General features: G+C 43.2%; 1 protein-coding gene across 1 annotated transcript; it reads right to left on the bottom strand.

Moving 5' to 3' along the window:
* Nucleotides 1-1,993: 1,993 nt before the first annotated feature.
* On the bottom strand, nt 1,994-17,943 carry LOC131697632 (acetyl-coenzyme A synthetase 2-like, mitochondrial). The gene is made up of 14 exons (XM_058988032.1): nt 17,049-17,943; nt 16,510-16,606; nt 15,724-15,923; nt 14,777-14,952; nt 14,288-14,440; nt 10,769-10,916; nt 10,030-10,167; nt 8,621-8,713; nt 6,633-6,745; nt 5,804-5,930; nt 5,287-5,414; nt 4,995-5,058; nt 4,461-4,582; nt 1,994-2,936 (listed from the first exon to the last, which is right to left on the bottom strand). Exons 1-14 carry the CDS (start codon nt 17,380-17,382, stop codon nt 2,766-2,768), a joined length of 2,064 nt encoding a protein of 687 aa, XP_058844015.1. The 5' UTR covers nt 17,383-17,943; the 3' UTR covers nt 1,994-2,765.
* Nucleotides 17,944-18,176: the final 233 nt, after the last annotated feature.

The raw sequence follows: 18,176 nt of genomic DNA, 5'->3' as shown, positions 1-18,176 counted from the left end.
CCGGGGGGTCCTTCGACGCACCCTTACCCAGAAGCGGGATAGCCACCCTCTGAACGTCTGTTGCCCGAGTGTGATAACGTACGGGATGAAGGAGGCGTAGATATCGAAAGCCACCCTCCCAGCTCCTGCCGCAGAGGTGCCGCTCAGGTTGAAGGTCAAGATGGTGTGCAGGATGATGCAGGTGTTGTAAAGGCTTACGAGGGCTACAAGGACCATTGCGGCATCCTTCTCCCTGCCTAGCCGGCAAACGGTCCCCGGAGTCTCTGCGGATGCCTGCCGCTTGAGCAGGATATGCACGGTCTTGATGTTGAACAGGGTCATGCAAGCCGCCGCTGTGTACTGCAGCACCGTGAGATACAGCGTGGAGTAGGTGACGATGAAACCACTTCCTCTCTCCATGGCGTCGGCCACAGAGCAGTCACAGGCCTGGGTGGAGTTGATATCCAAGGTCTCTGGGATTAGGATAAGGAAGGGCATGAAGATCAGCACCCAGGCCAGCCAGTGGAACCCCAGGAGCAGGTAGAGCTTGGACGAGCGTTCCAGCTTGCACAGCGCCAGGGACGAGCTGTGAATCTTCTTCAGCTTGCACCAGCGGTACCAGCTGAGGATCACGATGCACCACACGCTAACCTTCCTCCCCGTGTGCATGGCGAGGGTCACAGCTTTGCAGGCGAGGCTCATGGGGTAGCAGAGCGAGTAGATCATAGGGGCCGTCAGGGACAGGACTCGGAACAGCAGGTGGACCTTGTTCCCCAGTGAGATGTGCACCACCAGTATGTCTGTGAAGTGCATCCTGCCCGGGCTTCTCTTTATAAGAAAAATGACCATGCTGTTGCCAAATATCCCAAACCCGGCTAGGATGCATGACAAAAGCAAGTTGTACATTGTGTGTGCTAACTGTGTGTGGTCGCTTGGCTTTAAGTAAGAATCACCAATTCTCAAGGGCTGCCACAAGCTAATTATTTGCAGTCATTAAAACTGGAAGGTGACAGCTTGGCTTATTTGTTATCTCACTGGAGCTTAAACCGAATACAAAATTAATTAATTGTCAGGATGTTGCTTTGCATGTGTGGAAAAGGCAAGCCATCCAAAAAACATGCCTTTTAATAACACTGGCAAAGCAATAGCAAATCAAAATCTATTATCACCCCCAAAAGTTTCAGGTGTGCGATTCTTTAAGATGTATCTTTGTATACTGTATAGAATGCAATAGACTAAGTAAAGGGGATGAACACGTATCTGCATGCATGCATTGCAACAAGATTGATTCAAATGCACTGAACATGAATAATTTGACAGTGTCAGTTCAAAATCAGGTCACTGACCACACATTGTATATTTTGCATGGAAAGCTTGAGCAGTTACATACATGTGTGCTTTTCCTACAGCCTGGCACACACACAGACCCCTCTACCTTCTGTGCAACGCTGAATCTGTCAGCCTCCATTCGCAGGACACACTCTCCAGCAGCTCACAAAGTAATTAGAGCAACTACGCCCTACACTTGTGTTTAAGGCAGGAACTGTCCGATTCGTTAGTTCATTAGCAGCTTGGAGAACCTCTCGAGACACAGAAAAGTAGATTAATGGAAGTGCAGTAACCTTTCCTGATAACACGTGAAAGACAATTCTTAATCAGAAACGTTACCAGAACCCTGTGGCTTCACTATGAACTCCATTTATCAGCATTTGGTCCATTAGTTTTGCAGATTTCCAGACTGGCTGACTTATCACACACGAAGAACCACAACTCCATGCAAAGTAATTACATTGAACACGAGTGTACAATACAAACAACGTGTGAGCGCACCGTTGCACTGCTTGTAATGTAGAAGTGTGTGGTGCATCCACGAGGTGTACTGCCTCTGGCATCTGTAACACTATTTCTAATAGTAACAGTAATTTGCTGTTTCCTTCTGTTAGATCTGTTAACCCTGTAGTGTTCCCTAACTATGAAACTCTCAACAGTGTTAGGAATGTCACTAAGACAAGACTTCTGGTTTGTCATTGAATTTATTAAGATTATTTTTGTATTTGTACATTTCCTGTGCAGTCCACACCAGATTGCTCCTCATCCTTTACACATTATATTTGCCAGTCACACACCATAGGCCCTTTTCAAAAGAGAATATTCTACAAAAAAAATTAAATATATATATATATATATATATAATCTAAAGCATTTTCTGGTCTACGAGACTTGAACAGCTTCCTACTAAAAAAAAAAAGAAAAAAAAAAGGCAGAATTTTTGAGGATATCATCTTTTGAATAGTTCATCTAGATCAAACAGTATGACAAATTATTATTATTATTATTATTATTATTATTATTAAAAACAGTTATTAATATCAGTTTATACGGATTATAAAGCACTTGGAATGTTTCTTATAAAATATATGCTATATACATCTCATTGTGTCGTATTGTTATTGTGGTGGGCAGACCTTTCATGCAAACAGATTATATATATATATATATATATATATATATATGTCTGCTAATATTCATTGTACTGTACCATATAAGGATGTGCTATGTATACAGACAACCTGGGGTTCACAAGAAAACACACACACAAGACCTTCTAACAGATTCATAGATGTGATGCATGTGTTTCTATCTTCAGGCCTCAGTTTCAAATCAATGCTGCGTTCTTGATACACGGGTCTGTGTGTGATGGAACAGTGTTTCAGTGTGTGTCTGCAGTACCGGCTCTGGTTTCTGCAGTGTGTCTGTGCTTAGCGCTCCGCTCCTCTGGGGCTGGGTTATCGTGGAGTTCCCCGAAGGCGCTTGTGCCCGTCGATGATCTCCTGCACTGCTGTCTGATCGTCCATGGTGGAGAGATCCCCCAGCTGACTCCCCTTCCCCTCCACGATCTTCCGCAGCACGCGCCGCATGATCTTCCCCGAGCGGGTCTTGGGCAAGCGTTTAACCACCTGAAAACAAGAGCCGTTATTAATGCCAGTCAGGGGTCTGTCAAAGCAGCCGGTGCCTGCGTTTAAAGTTACGAATCACGTCTTTCTCAAGCTCTGCCGTAATCAAGCCTACTGTCGGTGGTGGCTTGCCATCTCAGATTACAGTGGATTTAAACATCCCTTGAGTTTGTATTGTGGTGCCAGGACCCCCTTGTAAACGAGGCCTTGGTCTCAAAGGGTAGAACTGCCCCAAGCGGAAATGAAATGTCCTTTTGTTGTTTATATCCTGGGCAAGGCGTATGTTTGCACAGTATCAGTGCCACTTGGGACATGCATACCAGTGTATCCATCCTTTTAAAATGACTTCAATTAAATAAGACCAGCCGAGGTCAATTCCATCCACTAACAGAGATGAACAGAATCCCAAATCCTGTACAAGCTACTTAGACCCACTCCACTTATCCAAAATAAATCAGATCATTGTGTACTTAACTAAATAATCTGCTTCTGTCTAAATGTGTCTTCAGGAGCTTGTATAAAACCCTGTGCTTTCCAGGCTGCGGCTCAATCAGTGTAGAGTGTAGAGACGGAGGACGCTAGAGGAGTGAAGAGATTAGCTGGGACTGTTTTAAGCTATAGCGTCGGGTTTAGTAATGTACTACATTTGCTAAACAGAAAGATATAAAACATTAGAGGAAATGACCTTTCAAGACCTCTGCGTGTTTCTGCTGTATTTGCAACTAGTGTAATAAGAAGCCCATGGTGCTCCCCACTGAAAGCAGAGCCATCGTAACAGTACGGTTTAATAAGTCAAGCAGAACACCTTGACCTCCTGCATTACCATGAGCTGCTTTAACGCTTTCCATGATCGAGTGGCTAGGAGTCAAACCGTGTGAACTCCATGTACTGCGCAAAACCTTCCACACCCAAACCACAGTAAAGAGATTCAGTCATGCAATGACCAAGAACAGTGACCAGCAGACCTGAGGTCAGTTACAATGACAAATTACAGCAGAAATGTTTGCTGACATTACAAGTGCAATGCTACTGTGTTCAATTACAACTGCTGCAGTAATTACAATTACACTAACAAATAACAGAAACAACCCCAGGCGTTAACATGTTTGTTTATTCTACATAACAAGCAAGAACCGCAGGTCCCAATACAGAAACATACCATATCCCTTTCATTTATTCAAAGCAAATGGGGTCACCAAACGCGGCTGAATACACAAGAATAATGATCGAATGACAAATGAATGCGTAACTGAACTGTAATTGATAAATTATACAGTATAATTACAATTACGCAGGTATGCCACAGTTCTACTGTAATTACAATGACACTGCAATTGCAATGAATTACAAATTTCACAATTACCAGGTCTGGAGCCCAGGCAGTATCACTGCATGCTGTACTCATCCACAAAGAATGGATTCAAGGTTCTGGGTCCCACTGCTGGTATATCAAGCAACCCTGACCGGGAGGACACTGGAACCGCCTGGACTGGTAGCGAATGCTGAAGAGCTGCTGCCAGTACCTACCTGTATATAGTCGGGAGCAGCATACTTTGCAATCTTCAGGGAGACAGTGTCCCTCAGCTGCTTCTCTATGAGCTCCTCGGGCTCATCCACTCCATCCTTCAGCACTATGAATGCATAGGCACCTGAGGAGCGCAAGGAAACCTGGAGTTTGAACAGCAGTCGGTGCAGGTGTACAGACAACGTTAAATAAAGTACTTCTGGTGCACATGTATTATTATTATTATTATTATTTATTTCTTAGCAGATGCCCTTATCCAGGGCGACTTACAATTGTTACAAGATAACACATTATTTTTACATACAATTACATTATTTTTTACACATTATTTTTACATACAATTACCCATTTATACAGTTGGGTTTTTACTGGTGCAATCTAGGTAAAGTACTTTGCTCAAGGGTACAGCAGCAGTGTCCCCCACCTGGGATTGAACCCACGACCCTCTGGTCAAGTCCAGCGCCTTAACCACTACTCCACACTGCTGCCCAGCTGAGCAGCAACATTAATGAGATGTGCTCTCCAGTCTCTCTTACCTTCCCCCTTTATCTCATGAGGATAACCGACCACAGCGGACTCGGCCACGACGCGGTGCTGATTCTGAAACAAGGAAAGAGACAGGGCGATCTGTGCAACTCGGATTGCAGAGCAGCTGGACAGGTGTGACAATAACTGGGCTTTTGCAAAGGTGACTGCCATGGTATGATATGGGAGGGGTGGTCCAGTGCTTTGAGTCATTGTTCATACAGCAGGCACAGCAGGCACATCAGGGTCATTTGCTCCGTTTGTAAATGATGCTCTCATGGTATGCGACTCCTGTAAGCTCACCACCACTTCTTCAATCTCCGCAGTGCCCAGGCGGTGGCCGCTCACATTGAGCACGTCGTCGAGACGGCCGATGATCTGGTAGTATCCTTCCTTCGACCGGTACGCACCGTCTCCTGTGAAAAAGTGACCTGGCGAAAAAGTCAACGAGGGAGACAGTTTTATTCACAAAGCTGAAACTCAGGAGTTATTTAAAGAATTATACATTTCTTTTTTCAAACTCTGTTCTTATGAATAAAATGTTTAATCAAATTCGGAACATCTCAGGGATGAAAAAGACTCCCGTTGCATGTCGGTTTGATCCATTCCTGGTGTTACTCTATGTTTAATAAGACACAGCTGAGCTTGTTACCTATACACTGGGGCTAATCAAGCTCATAGCAAAAGATGGAATGGGTGAAACCGCTATGCAATAGGAGTCATATTTCCATCCCTGGATCATATTATTATTAGTATTAGTAATTACTACTACTGGTTATCAACAGAAACTACAGGTGCAATGCTGTGTCTAGGTACATACCGGGATAAGGCTGGAAGTAGGTCTCTATGTAGCGCTTGTGGTCATTGTAAATGGTTCTGGCCATCCCAGGCCAGGGCTGTGCGATGCAGAGCGCGCCGGACACATCGTTGGCAGACAGTCTGTTACCCTGAACGCGGCACCAAGACATTATGAGAGAAGCACACAGGGTGGCACAGGGCTTGTTAGTGGGTGTGCATTTAAACTCTAGTATGCGCGATGGAGAAATACCACGACAATGAAAAGGTAAAAAACAATAATCCAAAGGGGCTAGCTACAATACTTACAAGACCTTCCATTTGAATCAGGTGTCAGGGAGTATATCCCCATGCAAAGCTTATGTTTCAGGTGAGTCCTATACATGTTGCACAATGAATCTACTGCGTGATGGACCCGAGTCAAACAAAAGGAAATAAAGTCTGGCAAACTAAACGATCTCTGGGGGAGAACGGTACTTGCAAGAATGTTGTAAAGCTAATGACAGGGGAGAAGAAATCCTTCTGCAAGTTTACCATAGTATAAGCATAGTAAAGTGTAATAAAGCATAGTAAAAGCATGGTTTCGCATAGGCAAGCATTGCAAAACAATAGCGAGGTATGGTAAAGCATATTAATAAAACATGGCAAACCAGGGTAAACTACGGGAAATGCACAGTATAACTGTGGGAAAAGAATCCTGTTTCTATAAGGGGAATGGGTTTGAATTGATTATTAGCCCTTTAATATCTACAGATAAAGGCTTTACAAAGAGGTCAGAGTATCTACAGGCTGCTGGGAGATTTCCCACAATGAAGTCAGTCTTAGCCATGAAGCAACAGATAATATGAAGACACCTTATCATCCATCAGAGCAGGCTGAATGCCGAAGAAGGGCCTCATCACCATGGCTGGGATGATCTCAGCGTCGGGATCAGAAGGTCTGGGAGCAATACAAATCCCTCCCGTCTCTGCAGACATGAAAAACATTCATTTCTCCGGCAGATGTCAATTAACTAATTACAGTTATGCGAAGTAATAACATAATTGCATGCTGTCAATTAATGATCTGATCACAAAAGCTGCACGAACTAAAGACATGATCTGGGATTGAGAGAGAAAGCGTTTCCCCAGAGCCAACAATCTGGTTAGGATTTGGAAGGAGGGCAGAGAGAGGGCGCTGGAGCATTCTGCATCTCCCACTGTCCCAGTATGGGATCTTTCCAAACAAGCAATGTTTAATCGCCTGTCATCATTATTAAGGATTCCATTTACATCTTACTGCCAAAGCCTGTTATACAGTTTAAAGAATAAACCCTAAAGCTATTATTCAGCACCACCGTGTTTGCCTATTTAGGTCGTATTATACTACCAGATACTAGCTAGCTTAGTCTAACACTAATGTTTAATTATGAACCTCAACTGCTATATGAAGGCAATTTCAGCTTCAGTACTGTTAAAATGTGTTTTCAGATTTTCCCTAGTATGAATGTTTCAGCATATATGTTTATTATTATTATTATTTATTTCTTAGCAGACGCCCTTATCCAGGGCGACTTACAATTGTTACAAGATATCACATCATACATTATTTCACATTATACAGATATCACATTATTTTACATACAATTACCCATTTATACAGTTGGGTTTTTACTGGAGCAATCTAGGTAAAGTACCTTGCTCAAGGGTACAACAGCAGTGTCCCCCACTGGGGATTGAACCCACAACCCTCCGGTCCAGAGTCCAGAGCCCTAACCACTACTCCACACTGCTGAAACTCTAAAGATTAGTTTGCAGCTCGACAGTCCCTTGCAAGGAGTCCTTGTCATTGTTTGGTTGAATGCCCATGTCTTTATTTCAAATGTACACTTTCCTCTCCGTTGTACTGTGCTTCTTGTAGCGACAGTGGTAATGGTGACGGTTTGTTTAAAAACTAATCTGCTGACCAGGGAGCATCACGACGTAGGAACGTGTATATTACAGGAATATATCGTACGTACATGAAGATTACAAGGATGTATTGTTTTTAATATAGCAATCTGTTTCCATGCCAACAGAATATCTTCTATAGTACAGTAACCTTGCAGTCTGGATTAGAAGCATTAATAAAGGAATCCACAAGCTGCACAGAGCTCCCAGCCATGTCCCTTCCTCCAGCCCCAGAACCAAAACATCTGCTCCTCCTGGCACAGGAATGCAGGAAGTTTCAAAACTAGAGCGCTGGAACAGACAGAGCTGGGATTCCATCTCTCAACCCCAGTGGAGCTGCTTATATGAGCAGTGCACTGGCCACACATTGCCAATTCCATTCCCAGAGGCGTTGTGAAAAGCAGCAAAGCAAACATTCCTCAGCACGAGCAACGTCTAGGAAAGCACATTGTGTACCAGCAACAGCGGCTACTAAAGGTTACAGATTAACTGTTACTACACGTAGCGATGCAAGTCTTAAACCTGTTCAAGGATCACATTTAAATGCATTTCTCACATGATCCTTCAGGACATTCCATGTATTTAATGACCTTGTTTTTCAATGGCGAGCTAAGCGTGCTGTACAGTAGTTTGATGTGTAGCAGCAGTTCTTGATGAATTCAGACTGAAATAGCAGCACATTAACAGACCATCTATGAATGCTTGTGTGACCTGTCATTTCTGAACACCTCGTTAGATTGATCTGGAAATGTATAAAATCAGCTTCATAACTGTGATGGAATGAAACAGGTAAGGCTGCAGATATTATCCCCCAGAATACCCCCAAAAACCCACACGCTAGCTATTAATAGAGCTGTGAGCAATAACACTGATGTGGCTTGGCATGTTAGGCTAAGACCGGTCTAGTTCTTTACCTGTTTGCCACCAAGTGTCCACTAGAGGGCATCTCCCCTCCCCAACCACTCTGGAGTACCACTCCCACGCCTCCGAGTTTATTGGCTCTCCCACTGAAAAGGATAAAGGTTAAAGGTTACCAGCAATACCCCTTCCAAAACACTGACCCGATGACATCTGAACAGATCTTTTGTATCTGGACAGTATATCCCCTTCAATCAATGTGTGTGTAACCGTACCATGTTAACTTTCCTATCTACAGCTATGGCCAAAAGTTTTGCATCACCCTCTCGAATGAACTGCTTCATAAAGTCAAACCTGCTGAATAATGTTACGTTAACATACTGAATTGCATATCGCTTTGTAATTTTCTATATACTTAACAAAAAACTGACAAAATTGGAAAAAAGTGACATTTGGAAATCTGACATGAAACACTGTACTACTCTTACAGTTTCCTGTATACCTTTGTGATATTTTTCAAAGCGTTGACCGGGGAACTTCACCGACTCCACAGAGTTCACACAAACTGGTTTAAAATTTCTAAAAATGAAATTTAAAAAATCGTGACCGAAGGGGATACAATCGTCCGAACAGATTTTTTTTTACATCCATCGCAAACAGACAGCATTATAAAATATGCTGAAAATGTATCACATCTGCTGTTTTTCTTCCCATGTAGGAAAATGCAAATTCAAAAGAACATGTGGATTCATTATTATCTTGATTCATCATTGATTGATGTGTTAATTGAATGAAAATAAAAAAAGGCTTCAGCTTTGCACCCGCCGTGTCTGGATTCAGTCCAAAAATAACAAGGGCAGCGTTAGACTTGTTTCCACAGTTATGTATTGCATAAACATGTACACACCTTGACCTGTCTAATGTAAGGTTTGAACACAGAGTTCGGTTCAGTATTTGCACTTTTCAGATTTGTGAACAGGAACATGTCGTACCGGCACACACAGTAACCCAGACCCCTCTCTTTCAACAAGATCAAACTACCCTTCTGTTTCTCCCAATGTGTTTTGTCAGCTTGTTCCCATATTTAGAGTTCCTTATTAGAACACTCGATCAGAGATAAATCACCTTGTTCTGGGAGGGTCACTGGGTTTATGGTTTGTGAAACTATTCCTCTAGCAACAAAACAAAACTGTCAAAACACAGTTTAGCTATATTGAGGAAAAAATCTTCCAAATCGGCTTTTCAATGCCATTGGATGGTACTCAATTGTAAAGGTGAGGGAAGGACAGATTTTCTTGTTTTGAAAGCATCACGGCAATAATTTGGATTTATTGAATACCTGCCGATAAATCCGTCTTCCAGGCAATTCCGTGTACGAGTAACAGCACACCCCTAATCTTGCCAGAGCAGTGTGAAGCGTCGAGATCCTGAGATGATTTCTGGGAGCCTGCACATTCTTACCTACCTGACCCAAGGGTTTTCAGAGATGACCGGTCGTATTTCTTAACCCACTGATCTCCGTATTTCAGAAGAAGTCTGATTGCTGTAGGTGCTCCATAAAACTGATTAATTCTTAGCCTCTCAACAGTCTCCCAGTAGCGCCCTGTGGGGAAGAAATTGCCATTACACACAACAGACTTCATGAGGCACACATTGAAAACATAACTTTTTGAATGTGCTTTCCTATAATTGGTTGTAGCTGGAGTGTATGGTACATGTGAGCTTTGTACAGCACCCTGGGATGCCATGGGGTGAAGGGCGCTATATAAAAATGAATTTGCATTGTATTGTATTGAATGCCAACTTCATCCTGTCCAGTTCTTTTTCCCAGCCCATACAAGCACTGATAAGACTAATCAAAGCTTCTTCCCAAGCACTTCCAGCAATAGCAGCACAATGGCCCTGCAACAAGTATTGCACAGACGTCCCTGTACATGGGGTTCTGTAACAGATTACCAGCAGCGTGACTACCATTGGTAAATTCAAATAGGACTCTGTTACCGCTATGGTACCAATCCACCATTGCATTTACAGAACCACTGCATTGCCATTGAAAATAATTTGGAAAAGGAGAATCCAGACATCTTTAAGGTTTAGAACTGGTAAACGGAAATAACTGACACATCTGAACAGGCGCAGTTTTGGTTCGTGCCTCGTAGTGTGCAATATTTCTTTTCAGCGAGGTTTTGGTGCGATGCTCTTACCTGGGTCGGGGTAGACCGGCGTGCTCTCAAACAGAACTGTGGTGCCCCCGTTGCACAGCGGTCCGTACACAGCATAGCTGTGCCCAGTGATCCAGCCGATATCCGCGACACAGCCAAACACATCCCCGTCATGATAGTTAAACACATACTGCAGAGAGAGAGGGAGCACGCTAACCACTTCCACGCAGCAAATACTGAAAATAGCTTTGGACACAGCAGAAATCTAGTTTTCATTAAAAAAAAAGATTTATCATTATTTTTGCAATTGCTTTATATGTGGGGGGTGGGGGAGGGGAGTGGCCTCATGATACGAGGTCATCATGCATTTGTGTCTCCCATTCGTCCCCATACGAGGCATGAAAGGGTTCAATTCGACCCACAATAATCGCAGTGCTGCATAATAGCAGCTTAAAAAAAAAAATAAAAAAAAATAAAGCACATTTAGATGGGATGAGATTAAGATATATAAATCTGGCTAAACCGGTCAAAGTAGTTTGCTTGAACAGGTTCCATGTCCCATAAAAAAAATAACAGAGAATGTTCTTGGTGCAGATCAGCACGTTGTGGTACAGTTGTTGTACTGTATATGGTTTTGGCAGAACTAGCTGTTCTGTAATAACAAAGATCACATTGATTAGTCAGTGCATACCGGACTGTATTTAAAGAAATCCATGTAATAACTTGTTATGGAACACAGCACGCTATGGTCTGCAAACCCAATGGAGCGTGTGTAGTACAGAAATATCTGCACAACACAGGGAGTTTTACTGCACTAATGAAACAGCCAAGTAATGCAAATGAGGTCAGGAGATCCAACCAGTCAGGCTGCAAAGGGATTTGGGTCTCAGCCAATCAGTGTGCTCGGTTTGTCAAAGCTATTTTATGAATGTATAGAAATGAAATACCCTGTGGTCATTTTAGATGGTCCCTTTTAAGTGACTGTTACAACCAGGTTGTGCCATTATCGCTTTTCAGCGTTTTCCCTCATATGCCCTTTCCAGCATTACTCTGTCACAGCAATCCCACCCACTTCCACGACAGGAGAGATCAAAATCGCTGACTTCAACGGATTACAGTTCTAACCCCTTCCAGGAGCTCATGCCTGAATGAGAAAAGCCACAGAGCTCTAATCTTCATTAGACAGCGCTGCTTTCACATCGCACAAGACCTTTTACAGTGCAAGCCAGATGTTTGTGAAAACGGGGCTGCTGTGGATTTAACAAGGATGCAGAATCAAAGTATCTCATCCTGGCTTAGCTAGAGCTCTGAGTTCAGCTTTAGAAGCGTGTCTGACAACAGAGAAGCAGACATGAGCACTGCTTTCACTCAACAAACAGACACAACAGACTACAGCTACTAGCCCTTCACTGTGCATATTACATTAACAGCATAATGCAGAAATTCATTTGAAATGAGCAGAAACGCAAGCACAGACGTGTTTAATTGGAGATTATTACAATTTGTTACAATGTCTGTTCTTAAAAGGGAAAGAGTTAAGATTACAATAAAACAACACACTCAAGTGTAGATTATTTTACAACAATCCTATTACAAAAACGGACCCAGTGAAAGTTCCTCATTAAACCCTCCTGGAGATTGAGCTCAAAGCCGGTTTGCATCCATTTCACTTCTTTTTAGAAAAGTATTCCATCACGATCACCACCCCTCCTTGGATTCTTAACCAATTCAATACCGAAGGATCAAAAGGAGCACATCTCATGTCCCATAATGCTTACAATGGATGCTTTCAAATCAGGAAACACAGCATGATCCGACAGAGAACGATTCGGCACAACCACAACTCTACAACGAACAGGGAGCAGAATGGATCTGTAAGGTGCCAGATTCCAGCTCAAGCGGACCACTAGCTGTCAAGCAACCACTAGTACATGATCAGTGCCAGGCTCTGTAATATGGGAAGAGATCCAGAGAAGCAGACTGATACAGTGGTGCAGTACATCTCAAGTGTGTAACCTTTCTGGAGCACTTCTAAGAAGCCTCTCTTTCAGAGTGAGGCCAGGAAGATTACTTTGTTTCTCAGTCTGATCCACACAGCCTCCGCAGCTGGCTCCTGGCCAGGACCACCTCCTCTTCTCTTATAAGCAACGCTGTAGACCTCAAACTGAACGTACCGGAAAGCCATACAATATAGATTTTTATAAACAACAATTATTACACAAATTCACATTTTATTTGTATACTAACATATATAATAGATAATGCATTCAAAGTGTCTTTCTCCACCTTGTCAGAATGCTTTACTTTACGTGTGTGTGTGTGTGTGTGTGGTGTGTGTCTGTGTGTGTGTGTGTGTGTGTGTGTGTGTGTGTGTGTGTGTGTGATTGTGTGTGGTGTGTGTGTGATTGTGTGTGGTGTGTGTGTGTGTGTGTGTGATTGTGTGTGGTGTGTGTGTGTTTGTGTGTGTGTGTGTGTGTGTGCGTGCGTATGTTGTGTGTGTGTTGTGTGTGTGTGTGTGTATGTTGTGTGTGTGAGTGTGTGTGTGTGTTGTGTGTGTGTGTGTGTGTGTGTTGTGTGTGTGTATGTTGTGTGTATGTTGTGTGTATGTTGTGTGTATGTTGTGTGTATGTTGTGTGTGCGTGCGTGCGTGCGTGTGTGCGTGTGTGTGTGTGCGCGCGTGTGTCAGTGGCACAACGATGAGGTCTGAGCCGGGTTTTGGCACAGCGGAGAGGATTCTGATGCGCTGTTGCTGTCGTCTTCTGGTGCAGTCTGGACTGCTCCACTGTTTATATGAAATGCTGAAAACCAGTCCCTCACTGCAGGTTCATCTCCACACTGCACTGACACTTGTTTACAAATACTGCTGAAAATACGTTACATGTTCCCACGGCTGATTTCACAAAAAACAAGCTAATAATGCAACAGATAAATATTATGAAGTGTAGTTGGTTTTGAATTGATTTCCCTCCATTATAGCAGAGACCTGCAGCACTGAGACAATCCACTGGAGGGTGCAGGGGGGACCTCAGTAGATGTAAATGTGATAAATGATTAATACTGTACACTCAACACTGCCGATGCGGACTCCACTAATCCATAACCCGTCAACCTCTATCGTTCTAACTTGCCCAAATCCATTTGATTTCAAATTGTGTCATACACCGTTCCCATGTGTCTGATATTATCACCTACTGCATGTTGCAAGAACTTCAATACATTATTTTGTAGCATGCCTATCATTGCCACAGCAAGCAATAGAGGGGTTTTAATTTGCATGTGGGATTGGACAAGAACGTAGACCTGAAGTCTTTAGGTTCAAAAAAGAATACAAAAACCTTCAACTACCATTGCATAGCAGTGTGATCCATTCCTGGGTTTACCAGGAGTTTAATAAGAACAGAGCTGGTTATCTATACACACTGCGGCTAATCAAGCTCACAGTAAAACCTGGAATGGGCGAAACTGCTGAGCAATAGGAGTCTTATTTCCATCCCTGCGTAAAACAGAGAAGATGGCATCCTTCTTGAAGGAGTAGCTATTCAAATAGAAAAGTTAACTCACCCTGTGTGTCAAAGAGGTATAGAGCAGGTAGCCTGCGTGGGTGTGCACAAGGCCTTTGGGCTTTCCTGTGCTGCCTGACGTGTACAGCAAAAACAACATGTCCTCACTCTCCATGGCAACGGGGTCACAGGTCACGTCTTCCTTCATCATTTCCTGTGGAATCAACATCCTGCTCTATGAATATTTGGTTTATTAACTAACAAGTGAAACCTGTGCTTAATCAAGATCTATGAAACTTATTTAAACACTTACGCTGAAACGTAAACATGCCTGGAAAAAAAAAAGGAGAATGGAAGGTGTGCAACATGTCCTTCAAATAAATCCATGTGTCCCTACAGCAGATCTCCATCCACCACTTTCACACAATCCCCTGAGCAGAGACAAGCAGCAGGTTTGACTGCATGTACACTAAAACAGTTGAAGGGAGGTGAGCTCTGACTGCGGCCCCTTTTCTCAATGCACTGACGGGCGCGAGACGGCTTGACGTACCTCCTCCAGTGGGATGTCTCTGTCAGTCATTTGGACCTGGTTCTCCGTTCTCATGGCAACAAGGACCCGCGTGACGGACGGGCAGTCCTTCACAGCCTGGTCTACAGTCTTCTTCAGCTCGATGGTCCTCCCTCCCCTCAGTGCCTGGTTCGCGGTGATCACCAGCTTCGACTGGGCTTAGACAACGACAAGAAGGGTGGGTTTGTCAATACTGGCACTTCCATGGAACTTCCTTGCCAGCTGATTAAACTAGCTCATGGTGTGAGTGCCATGTTGTGGTCAACTTGCTGAAGTAAAAGGCTAATAACCGTTATATTTCAAATCCCAACAAAATGTACCCACCCCCATAAACACAGTCCACTGTATTAAAGACAAGCCTGTCTCCCTTTAGGCAAACTACCAGCTCCTACTGATCTAGTTATATATACAGCACAAGCATGTTCCTCTTCATTCACTTCATGTTTTAAAGACAGAAGGCAGGTCTGGAAAATGTTGCTACCCTCCTCTATTTATAAAGCTTCAAGTCTGGGAAATACAACAAAGAGACCATTTGTCTAATTTGACAACCCGGTTTCTTTTTAATTCTAGTATGGAAAAAACACTGCAAGTGGCCTACGATGGGATTAATTTAGGACTGATTCTAAAGATACAGGGATGGCAATAAGACACCTGTTGTATAGCAGTTTCACCCATCCCAGGTTTTACTACGAGCTTGATTAGCCACAGTATGTAGGTAACAAGCTCAGGTGTGTCTTAAATTCATAGTAAATAAAATCAGCAACTGCTATGCAATGGGAGTCTTATTTCCATCCCGGAGATATCCTAAAAAATACTTTTGGGATTCCCGAGGGACCGTTATTTCATCCACGCCACCAAATGGGTCCTGGACGATAACTGAATTGAATAACTGGAAGTGAAGCAGCACCGTATGTTTCACAGCCCCCTACCATCTCGGATCCTGTCAGCCAGCGCCTCTGAGCTGAAACCTGCAAACACCACAGTGTGGACCGCGCCAATCCGGGCGCACGCCAGCATGGCAGCCACTGCCAGGGGGCATGGAGGCATGTAGATGGTGACTCGATCTCCCTTCCTGACTCCCTGGCGCTTCAGGACGTTCCCCAGACGGCATGTCAGCTCCAGAAGCTGTCTGCGCAACCGACAAAGATAAAAGCATAAGGGACGCCTTCTCTTCTTCTTACTGCTCAACAGCAAACAGACTGGGAGTTTATTACAAGGAAAGGGTGTGAAAACAATGTATACTGTGCGACTATTTAAAACCCTTTTTTATCCATCGTTAGCAGAACACAGGAATGGAAATAAGACTCCTTTTGCATAGCGGTTTCACCCTTTCCGGGTTTTATTACCTGCTTGATTAGCCACAGTGTGAAGGTAACAAGCTCAGGTGTTTCTTATTAAACTCATAGTAAAACCAGCAATGGATCAAAACTGATTTCCATCCCTGTGACATTCACACTTTTCTAAAGTTTCCCAAACTTTATTTCAGTTTTATACTGCCAGCACACTATAAATACACTTCCTGTACAGTCAGCATTAGCCCGGTTAGCCGAGGTCCTAATACGTACAGCACAGGAAGTATGATAGGATCTATAGTGTGGTGGCGACATAAACTGACTTGAGTCCAAGAGACAGTCTGGAAAACTAAACAGCAGCTAAATAATAACGCAGGTGTGCTAATGATTTACCCAGTGGAAATGGTGCGTCTTCCTACTCACCTGTAAGTCACTCTCACTTCTGTGCCTGGCTCATCTTTCTCCCAGATGAGCGCCACTCGCTCGGGGCAGGTGTGGATGTGTCGATCCAGACAGTTCACTGAGAGCGCAGAGAGACGAGAGAGAGAACAACACGGTAAATGAAAAGAGATACACTGCACTCAGTGGTACGTTCAGTCTTCATGAATTCAACCCCATGACCCTAAAAAACTGTTATGATAAAAAATGACAACTTTAACAGAAAAGGCAAAGCTTCCTTATTAGCAACCAACACTCTAAACACAATGAAGTAGTCGGACTGTGTTGGCAGATGGTGTAAACTAAACGGAATTCGTTATTCGCTGAAGAAATTGACGCATTTTCACTTACACAAAAAATATAGTTTTATAAAAAATAATAATAATAATAATAAATAAATAATCCAATCTTTAGGATGTTTTTTGCACTTATAATGTGTAAAATACCTATATATATACACACACACACATACATACACACACACACACACAAATAAGAAAATAAAATAAAAACAGGCATTTTACCTGATGCGTTCAGCTGCCCTCCTTCAAACCAGCGGATTTTGCCTTCGCTCAGTTTACAGTCCTGCACGGTGTGGAAGGGGGTGATCCAAGACAGCCTCTGCCTCCCCACGGCGCCCCAAAACCGGTCTCCCTCGTTGACGGAGTAGTCATACAATCCGCTGTGGTCTCCGACTCCAAGGAAGGCTGCAGCCTCGGGCATGCAAGCTGCTATACTGTAATTTCTGCTGGAAGTGGTCTTCCACTTTGCAAAACTTCTCCATAAAGCTGTAGTGAGTTTTCTATCAAAACAATGCTTTACAAATGTGTTCCGCCACGCAAGAAAAGACATCGCCATTGATGAGTTTCGCGCATCAGTCTATTGCTATGATCACCACGCGTGAAGCCAGGCTTCAGCAAGTTTCAAAGTAATTTACAATAATAATAATAATAATAATAATAATAATAATAACGTTAATGAAACACGAAAGCTCCAATATATCGGAGGACTAATGCTGAAAACAGTGCAATTGAGATGAATTGTGCCGTTTTTTTTTATTGCATTTCTGACTGCGTCTTAGGAACTAAGAACTGATCAACACTCCTCTAACAACACAGCCAAAAAGTTTATCTTAAAGGGAAGTAGGATTGAAGACGCTGACGAGAGAATTGGCCGACAGAATTCCACTCTAGCTAAATAAATTAAGGTAATTGCATTTAAAACAGTATTTCATTAAGGAAGTGCATTGGTTGACTAACAAAGGTACTACCAAATGTTCCTGTCTGGACACTGCGCTCCGATTGGTTATCATATTATGGTTACTAAAACAATGAATAATCCTCTCCCAACACCGAAACCCTAACCCTAAGGTCAGTATCCTATACCGCAGCCATTACACGTCTAAAGTAGTTCATGTTTGGCAGTGAATAAGCGTTTTCGTTACTTTAAAAAACAAAACAAAAAAAGCGACCGGAGGTGCTGACATCCTCCGTTGTCTTCATTTCGAGGTACCTTTGTAGGCAAAGGTACCTGTAGTTAAACTGGGCTTCCTGGGTGTTTGTACAGCTATAAATACTGTAGTTTTTGAGATGTCACTGAACATTATATATCCCCTTCAGTCACTGTGTGACTGTGCACTTAGGTTTCATAGC

Source organism: Acipenser ruthenus, chromosome 15, assembly GCF_902713425.1.
Source record: "Acipenser ruthenus chromosome 15, fAciRut3.2 maternal haplotype, whole genome shotgun sequence".
Classification (NCBI taxonomy): Eukaryota; Metazoa; Chordata; class Actinopteri; order Acipenseriformes; family Acipenseridae; genus Acipenser; species Acipenser ruthenus.
The sequence above is the reverse complement of the archived record's forward strand: the minus strand, read 5'-3'. Positions and strand labels throughout refer to the sequence as shown.